The sequence below is a fragment of the Microtus ochrogaster genome, chromosome 21 (genome assembly GCF_000317375.1).
Source record: "Microtus ochrogaster isolate Prairie Vole_2 chromosome 21, MicOch1.0, whole genome shotgun sequence".
Lineage (NCBI taxonomy): Eukaryota > Metazoa > Chordata > Mammalia > Rodentia > Cricetidae > Microtus > Microtus ochrogaster.
This window is the reverse complement of record NC_022022.1, coordinates 2,927,000-2,937,228: the sequence shown is the minus strand read 5'-3', so window position 1 is coordinate 2,937,228 and position 10,229 is coordinate 2,927,000. Positions and strand designations below refer to the sequence as shown.

Below are 10,229 nucleotides of genomic sequence, written 5' to 3'. Positions count from 1 at the left end.
TGTAGACCAGGCTGGTCTCGAACTCACAGAGATCCGCCTGCCTCTGCCTCCCGAGTGCTGGGATTAAAGGCGTGCGCCACCACCACCCGGCTATAATTAGAATTTTTGAAAATTTTATATGTGCTGTCAACTTAAGAGAAAAGCATCCCAGATTACTTTGTACTCTGCAGAAACTAACAAGCTGGACTGGTCTAGAATCATTGATTTTCTTTTTCATTTGTACAGGGTTAAATATATAAGGTCTTATCTACATGGGCTTGATTATAGAAACTAGGAAAATATTTGCTCAATTTAAAATGTTTATCTAGCTGAGATGGTGGCACATGCCTTTGATCTCAGCATTTGGGAGACAAAGACAAAGATGAGTTTGAGGTCATCCTGGTCTTTATAGAGGGCCAGCCAAGGTGACATAGTGAGACCCTGTCTCAGAAAACAAAGCAAAACCACCATGCTCATTCAAATTTAGTTTATATTAGATATTAATGAATGTTATTCCACTGCTTTTATGAAATTGTTTACAGCAATCCATACTAGGAAAATGTCTATAACTCAGAGACAGAGAAATTAATGGTGTTTGCATAGAATCTTGCATTATTCTTAATCTGTGTTCATCCTAGTCAATGACTAAAGAATTAATATTATCTACTCTGACATTTGCATTTTCAGTTAATCTCAAGGATTCTTTTCAAAACAAGGTTTTTCTGTATAACAGCCTGGGCTGCTGTGTGGAGAACAGGCTAGCTGCCTCTGCCTCCCAAGTGCTGGTATTAAAGGCATGTGCCACCACGCCCATCAAATCTCAAGGATTCTTAAGACCATTAAGCATTTTGCTTTATTTTTGGTCTATTACCCTGAACATATCTTAAAAGCTGCAGCGGCTTTCTGGGGATGATGATCTTAGAGAATTATTTGGGAAACCGCTGTACTTATCCACAACTAGATTCTGCTGTAGAAACTAACTTGATTCAGGAAATAACCAGGCTAGTTTAAAGATAAACAACTTAATTTTTTTTATTATAAGGGGAAAACTCACGAAACTGGAATGAGAAGTCCAAGCTCAGCTGTGTGGCGAGGGAACCACAGAGAGAGTTCATCTGGGCACTTTCTGGGACCTGTTTTTCCTCCAGGTCCCAGAAAGCCACATCCTAACTTGGTCCCACCTCTTAAAGACAATTGGTTAACAAGGCTTCCCCATCACTCTGCTTTTAAGCTTAGGGAAGCTTTGTTTTCAACAAATGTGACTTAAGATGCTTTAATTTCCTTTGAATTTTAGAGTGCATTGGTATTTCCCAGTAAGATAGCAACTGAGCATCAGTCTTTGATGTTTGTGAAGAGGCTCCTAGCCGTTTCCGTATCCTGCATCACCTATTTGAGAGGGATATTTCCAGAACGTGCTTATGGGACAAGATACCTGGATGGTAATTTATTATTATATTTATATTATTATTATATTTAAGAACTTCTTTGTTTTTTACTTAGAGGTGATTTTGATAGTAATTTTATTGATGTAATTCACATAACCTGATAATTCACCAACGTGTTTATTTCAGTAGTTAAGTGTTCACAGCAGTATGCAATTACCACCATAATTTTAGAGCATTTCACCACTGCCCAAAAGAAATACATCCATAATAAATCATTCTTCTCTCAATCTTCCTAGTTATAGACAACTAGTTTCAGCTTCAGTTTGGTACCTATTCTGGATATTTTCATAAGGGGAATCGTGCAGTATGTTCTTTCTGACTGACTCATTTAAATCACCATAATGCTGTAACATGGATTAATAATTGATTACTTTTCACTGCTGAAAAATATTTCATTGTTGTGGCTGGGCAGTGGTGGCGCATGCCTTTAATCCCAGCACTCGGGAGGCAGAGGCAGGCGGATATCTGTGAGTTCAAGGCCAGCTTGGTCTACAAGACCTAGTTCCAGGACAGCCAGGACTACTACACGGAGAAACCCTGTCTCGAAAAAAACAAACAAACATTGGGTATGTCTCTAGCCTTCAAATGTTTTTTTTAGGGATGTTAAATACTTTTTGAAGCCACTTAATTGTAATTCCCCCCTCAATTTTGCAAGTATAACTTCACCTGACATCAGACCTTTAATAATTCAAACAGATCTAAAAACCCTGTTACTTAAAACTTTTATAATGGCATAAAATTGCATAGAATTTATGCAATTTTAAAGAAGCAAAATATAGCCAGGTGTGGTGTCACACATCTATTGTTCCAGCATTTGGAAGGTAGGGTCCGAAGAATCAAGAGTTCAAGTTCATCCTCAGCTTCATAGCAAGTTGCAGGCCTGCCCTGAGATACTTGAAATCCTACGTCAAAAAAATGAAACTCATAAGCTGAGTATGGTGGCTCATGTCCTTAGTCTCAGTACTTGGGAGGCTGAGGTAGGTGAATCTCTTGAGTTTGAAAGTCAGCCTGTTTACATAGAGAGTTTCAGAATAGCCAGAGATACAAAATAAAACAATGACAACAAAAATATCTTTTCCAAAAGAAGCATAACACATTCAGTTTATACTACAGTAATTTCTTTCCTGGCACATAGATGGTATGTGCATAAAATTATGCACTAACTACATGCTGGACAATATACCAACCACTATGTTATGCATAATATCTTGTCAATTCAAATACTAAATGTCCTACTTAGGGTTACTATTGCTATGATGGCACACCATGACCAAAAGCAAGTTGGAGAGGAAAGGGTTTATTTAGCTTACACTTTCATACTGTAGTCCATCACTGAGGAAAACAAATACAAAAACTCAAGCCAGGCCAGAACCTGGAGGCAGGAGCTGATGCAGAGACATGGAGGGCTTACTGGCTTGCTCCTCATGGCTTGCTCAAACTACTTTCCTATACAACCCAGGACCACCAACCCAGGGGGCGGCACCACCCACAATTACTAATTAGGAAAACGTCTTACAGCCAGATCTTATGGTGCCATTTTCTCAGTTGAGATTCCCTCCTCTCAATAACTCTAGCTTCTGTCAAGTTTGACATAAAACTAGCAAACACACTACAGTCTATAAACTGGATGTCATCCCTGTTTATGAGGTAAAGAATCGAAGAGTGATGCTCAGTCCTTTGTGTTTCTGCAGAGTGTTTATATTTGAGAGTAAACTTTTGGCCTAGTTATAAATTTTTCAGTAGAATAAGAGTTCATAGCAAACATTCTAAGACTGTTGGAAAATGATTATATGAAAATATATCTAAATTTTTTATGTGGTTGTTTTGCCTGCATGTATATATGTGTACCATATTTGTACCTGGTGCTCTTGGAGACCAGAAAGGGCATCAGATCCTCTGGAACTAGTTACCATGAACTGCCACTTGGGTGCTGGGACTCTAACCTAGGTCTCTTAATACTGAGCTATTTATTCTGACTCTCACCATCACCTTTTTTTCAGACAATCTTACTTAGGTAGTTAAGGCTGCCCTTGCACTGGTTATATAGCTGAGGCTGGCCTCAGACTCCGGGTTCCTACTTCCTCTACTTTCTTCTGAGGGCAGAAATTGTAGGCATGAACCTCTACACCCAGTTTACTTGGAGGTCAGGATTCAGCCTAGGACTTTGTGAATGTTAGACAAGCACTTACAAACTTCTTACCAACTAAGTCACAGAAACAGGAAAAGTTTGACCCATCAACTTAAATTCTTAATCATTAGGATGGCATTTTATAATGAGTCCCAATTAGTTTAAAGTTGCCACTAATAATATGTATATATTGAACCAGGTGGATGGCACACACTTGTGTAATCCCAATAACTGGGTAAGTTAAGACAGGGGAACTGTTGATTTCAAGACCAACCTGGGCTACATAGTGAGACCCTGCCTCAAAAAATAACATACCTATTTATTTATAGCTAAAGAAAGTAAATGTAATTTAAAATTTACTGTTGAGGCTGACAAAATAGCTTAACTGTTAAAGGTACTTGCCATCAAACCTGATGATCTGATTTGGGTCCCCATTGCCCACATGGTAGAAGGAGAGAACCAGCTCTCAAAAGTCTCTGCCTGCTGGGCGGTGGTGGCGCACGCATTTAATCCCAGTACTCGGGAGTCAGAGGCAGGCAGATCTCTGTGAGTTTGAGGCCAGCCTGGTCTACAAGAGCTAGTTCCAGAACAGAAACCAAAAGCTACGGAGAAACCTTGTCTCGAAAATTCAAAAAAAACAAAGTTTCTGCCTGCCACACATACGTGTTTAAAACAAGTGTATGTAGCACAGATTCTAACTGTTCCTAATAATAAAAACTTGGAGTCAGCTCTCGGGAAGTGAAAGCTGAAGGATCAGAGAAGCAGTGCAGCCAGACATTAGAGAGACTTTTACTTCTCAGACGGAGGGGGCGACCCTGTCCTCATACTGCATCTCCAGACTCTGTCTCTCTCCACCAAAACTCAGACTGCACTGAGCTCCTGTCTCCTCCCGCCTTATATTCCTCTCTCTGCCCAGCCATATCACTCCTATCTCCACCTCCCTAGTGCTGGGATTAAAGGTGTGGGATCGCCTTTGTGTGAACTTGGTCAGACTGGATCAATTTTGTGTAGCACATGGTGGCTTTGAACTAACAGAGATCCCTCTGCCTCTGTCTCCAAAGTCCTGGGATTAAAGGTGTGTGCCACCACTCCCTGGCCACTAGTGACTTACCTCTGCACTCTGATCTTCAGATTTGTTAAAGCACAAACATGATATCACTACATGTGTACCCATAAACATTCACATGTAATGCTAATAAAATAATTAAATCAACTATTTATAAGTACTTCTATATTTCATTTTTATTTAGATCTTTGTGTCAGAATTCTAAAAGAAGATAAAAATTGTCCAGGTTCTTCACAGTTAGTGAAGTGGTAAGTAAAAGAATGCCTAAAGGCAGATAATCACTACTTTTCTTTCTTTTTTCTTTTTTTTTTTTTTTTTGAGACAGGGCTTCTCTGTGTAACAGCCCTATCTGTCCTGAAACTAGCTCTGTAGATCAGACTGGCCACAGAGATCCACCCGCTTCTGCCTCACACATGCTGGGATTAAAGGCGTGCACCACCACCATCCAGGCATTTTTTGCTGAAGGGGGTGTGAGGACTACTCTTTGTACATTGAATACTTTTCATTGTATAACCAGATTTTAGTGACTAACCTTTTAGCTCTGGGTACTATGTTGTTTTAGTTCTTTAAATATAGGCATTAATTTTTTTATTTCATGCTCCATGTAAATAGGATTCATTTTTCTATTATAGCTCTACAAATAGCTACTGAATATTTTATAGTTTTCTTTCTGTCCTCCCATCTCCATATTTCTGCTTCATTGTTACTGTTTTTCTTTGTTTTGTTTTGTATTTTAAGACAGGGTTTCCTCTGTGTAGCCCTGACTGTCCTGGAACTCACTCTTTAGACCAGGCTGATCTGCCTGCCTCTGCCTCCCGAGTGCTGGGAAAAAAAAACTTTTATGTGTATGTGCATGAATACATGTATGTGCACCATGTGAGTTCAGAAGTCCAAGACGAGCAAAAGAGAATATAACTGTAGTTATAGGCAGTTGTGAAGTGCCTTATGGGTGCTGGGATTAAAACCCAGGTCCTCCAAAAGGGCAGTAAGCACTGTCAGCCACCAGATCATCTCGCCAACCCCTGTTATAACCTTTATTTTGTTCAGTTTTAAGCTAGTTAATAAGAAAGATGCTTTAATTTGACTATTAGTTTTATTTTGTAAGGGTAAATATACAGATTTGTGAAAAGAAGTATTTTCTGAAAATGCATTAAATATAAAAGCAAATCTTTGATTTTTTTTTTTTTAGGATGCTAGGATCCTATGATGCTTTACAGAAGAAATACGTAAGTCTTTCGCTCTCTCTTCTTTCCTTCCCTAGAGCTACAACAGGAGTTGTCAAGTAGTAAGATGGTAATTTAAACTAACTTGATATAGATCAGTCTCAATTACTAAAAAATTGAGCATTTGAATAATTTAAAGATTTATTTTTATTTGTATGCATGTATACATGTGTGTGCTCATGTCTAATGGTGCCCACGGAGGCCAGATAGGGGTGTTAGATCTCACAGAGCTAGAGATACTTGCTGTAAGCTACCCATTATGACTGCTGAGAACCAAACTCTGGTCCTCGAGAACAGCAAGCATTCATAACTGCTCTTAACTGCTGAACCAGCTTTCCAGGCCCACATTTGAGGGTTTTTTTTGATTTTTGTTTTTTGTTTTTGAGACAAGATCTCACTACATAGTTCTGACTGGCTTGGAATTTGCTATGTACACCAGACTGGCCTTGAACTCACAAGAGATCAATCTCCCTTTGCCTCTTTGACTGCTAATATTAAAGACATGGGTCACCATACCTGGATGCATTTAAATATTTTAAAATCCAGTCTTTAATTCATTTAAACTAATGCAATGAATACTAAACAATTTTTGCCAAGCTAGGTTTAACAAATTAACACTCATTTATTAGCATTAATAGCACATATTAGCTTATAAAAATGGACTTAAATGTTTTAAAATATTGTATTAGTTTTGCTTGTATTCTATATCCATGCTTATACTAGTATTTTAATAATTTGTTCTGGTTTTAATATTTTGAGACAGAAAAGAAAAAAGGAAGAAAGAAGAAAAGAAATACTTTTGTACACTCTTAATCCTAGCACTCTAGAGGCAGTATTAGGCAGATGTCTGTGAGTTCAAGGCCTGACAGGGATACACTGTGAGACCCTCTCGCACTTGATAATGATAATAATTATTACTTTTTTTTTTTTGGTTTTTCGAGACAGGGTTTCTCTGTAGCTTTGGAGCTTGTCCTGGAACTCCCTTTGTAGACCAGGCTGGCCTCAAACTCACAGAGATCCTCCTGCCTCTGCCTCCCAAATGCTGGGATTAAAGGCGTGAGCCACCACCGCCCAGCAATAATTATTACTTATTGCTAACCATGATGGTACATGCCTACAAACCTAGAACATGGAAGGCAGAGACAAGAGGATCAGGAATTCAAGGCTGTTTTCTATCATGTAATTATTGCCAGTATGGGATACAGCGGTATTTACTTCTTTTACCGAATGTTTTGCTAACCATTGCTAGCTTACCAACATTCCTATGTGCCAGAATGTATATGGTGTTTCACATTTATTGTCTTAATGGAAAAGCTAGGGACTAGGGATAAAAATTCACCTCCAAAATTCTGCTAGAACTAAACTTCTCTGTACATATTACTTGAAATGATACTATGTAAAAAGGCTTGTAGTCTATTGTAAAATCTTAATTAAAATTTCATTGTGGGGCAGTGGTAGCACAGCACCAGGGATGCAGAGGCAGGCAGATCTCTAAGTCTGAGACCAGCCTGGTGTAGAGAATGAGTTCCAGGATAGCCAGGGCTACACAGAGAAAACCTGTCTTTAAAAAAAAATCCATAAATTTCACTATTTTTACATACACCATTAATTCATGTCCAGCCTGGGCTATATAATGAGTTCAGGCTAACTCTGGCACAGAGTGAGACCCTGACTCAAAGCCTGTAATGTAAATTTAACTATTTCAGAATTTGTGCCAACTTAACTTGAATTACATGGGAACATTTATTTTTCCTGTGCTTTATTAGACATGTTAGATAAGTACTCTGCCACTGATATACAGCCTCAACCCAAGGAAACTTATTTTTAGATTTTAATTAAGAAATACTGCTGGGCAATGGTGGCACAGGCCTTTAATCCCATCATTTGGGAGGCAGCGACAAGCAGATCTCTGTGAGTTCGAGACCAGTCTGGTCTACATAGAGAGTTCCAAGACAGCCAAGGCTACATAGAGAGACCCTGCCTCAAAAACAACAAAAAGAAATAGATTCTTTTCAATAGTATGAAATGCCATTATAATTTTTAGAGAAGCTATAGGGAATTAGAACAACTTTAATTATTTCTTTTTTAAAAGATTTATTATGTATGCAACATTCCGCTTCCATGTATGCCCACATGCCATGGTTGTGAGCCACCATATGGTTGGTGGGAATTGAACTCAGGACCTCTGGAAGAGCAGCCAGTGCTCTTAACCACTGAAGCATCTCTCCAACCCTCTAATTATTTCATTTTTGAGTCAGGGTTTTACTTTGTAGCTCTGACAGCCTGGAACTCACTATAGACACCAAGTTGGTCTCAAACTCAGTGTTCTGCCATCTTCTGTCTCTTGAGTGCTGGGATTAAAGTGTGTGCCAGCACACCTTCTAACTAGCAGTAATGTTCTATTTGATTAAGTCAGTGAAATAAAATGCTGACATGAATCTTAGCCATCAGAAAGCCAAAGAAATTATTTGGGAAAATAGGCATGATTTGAAGTGTATCTTCCCCAATGGTTACTTGTTTTTAGAAATAAATGTTGAAGCCAGGCGGTGTAGCACATGCCTTTAATCCCAGCACTGGGGAGGCAGAGGCAGGCCTCAATGAGTTCAAGGCCAGCCTGGTTTATATAGTAAGTTCCAGGACAGCCAAGGCTACTTAGTGAGACTCTGTCTCAAAAAGCGCCACAATCTACCCCCTACAGACACACACACACACACAGAAGAAAGAAATGTTGAGCTAGAACAAAAGTTCCTCCTTGGGATGGGGGAACACTAAAGATTAAGCTCAGGGTCTCACATGTACTAAGTGTGTGCTCTACTGCTGAGCTATGCTCTAAGCCCCTGAGCAAGTACAAAGAATTTTTATGATCCATCATAAAAATCCATTTTACAGAATACAATTAATTAATTGTTTTCTTGTATTTCAGCTACGGATGATCATTCTAGCTGTAAGTACTTTTAAATTGTGTATTTTAACACTGTCAAATTTTTCCTTTACTTAGTTGATACTGAAACTATCAAATTATTTCATTTTATTTAATCAGATGACATACCCAGTGGGAAAAAAGAAGTTCACTTTTTTAGGATTTATTTTTATGTGCATTGGTATTTTGCCTACATGTATGTCTGTGTGAAGGTGTCAGATCCCCTAGAACTAGAGCTATAGATAGTTATAAGCTGCCGTGTAAGTGATGGGAATTGAACCTGGGTCCTCTGAAAGAACAGCCAGTGCTCCTAACCACTGAGCCATCTCTTCAGTCCTAGAGAAAAAGAAGTAATTTTTTATTTTATTTTCTTTTATTGTTATTATTATTATTTTGGTTTTTCAAGACAGATTTTCTCTGTGTAGCCTTGGTTGTCCTGGAACTCACTCTGTACACCAGGCTGGCCTCGAACTCACAGAGATCCACCTGCCTCTGCCTCCTCAGTGCTGGGATTAAAGGCGTGTGCCACCACTACCTGGCTAGAAGTAAACTTTTTATTAGAAGGGTCATTCTGTTTTTTTGTTTTGTTTTATTGAACAACTCAAGACTTTAATGTCCAATTTTGTTCTTTCTGAATGCTTAGCCTCACTTAATTATAATGCATTTTTACATAGGTATACACCAATCCAGAAAATCCTCAGGTAAGTGTGCTTGAGTTAGAAGTTTTAGAAATGTAATGCTTCTAATATCCAACCACAAATTCTTTTTATAATTAATGATTCTTGGTTTTGTTTTTCTTTCTTTCTTCCTTTTTTTGAGACAGTTTCTTTTTTTTTTTGCTCTTAGACACTTTTTTATTGATATTTATTGAGCTTTACATTTTTCTCTGCTCCCCTCCCTGCCTCTCCCCTCACCCATTCAGCCTTCCCCCTAAGGTCCCCATACTCCCAATTTACTCAGGAGATCTTATCTTTTTCTACTTTCTACTTCCCATGTAGAATAGATCTATGTAAGTCTCCTTAGTGTCTACATTGATGTTGTCTAAGTTCTCTGTGATTGTGGTTTGTAGGCTGGCTTTCTTTGTTTTATGTTTAAAAACCACCTATTCATGAGTACTTGTGATAATTGTCTTTCTGTACCTGGGTTACCTCACTCAAAATAATGTTTTCTAGCTCCATCCATTTGCCTGCAAAATTCAAGACTTTTTTTTTCTGCTGTGTAGTACTCCATTGTGTAAATGTACCACATTTTCCTTATCCATTCTTCGGTCGAGGGGCATTTAGGCTGTTTACAGGTTCTGGCTATGACAAACAAAGCTATGAGCATAGTTGAGCACATGTCCTTGTGGCATGATTGAGCATCCTTTGGATATATACCCAAAAGTGGTATTACTGGGTCTTGAGGAAGGTTGTTTCCTAATTTTCTGAGAAATCGCCACACTGACATCCAAAGGGGCTGTACCAGCTTG

The 10,229-nt window shown here is 38.6% G+C and overlaps 1 protein-coding gene across 1 annotated transcript in view; it reads left to right on the top strand.

The window, feature by feature from the left end:
• Window positions 1-10,229, top strand: part of Hormad1 (HORMA domain containing 1) — a 32,030-nt gene that overhangs the window by 3,399 nt on the left and 18,402 nt on the right. The window contains exons 3-7 of the mRNA XM_013349836.1: window positions 1,274-1,418; window positions 4,803-4,866; window positions 5,808-5,844; window positions 8,765-8,785; window positions 9,436-9,462. Of these exons, the coding sequence (XP_013205290.1) occupies window positions 1,274-1,418; window positions 4,803-4,866; window positions 5,808-5,844; window positions 8,765-8,785; window positions 9,436-9,462 (294 nt within the window). The remainder of the gene's footprint in view (window positions 1-1,273; window positions 1,419-4,802; window positions 4,867-5,807; window positions 5,845-8,764; window positions 8,786-9,435; window positions 9,463-10,229) is intronic.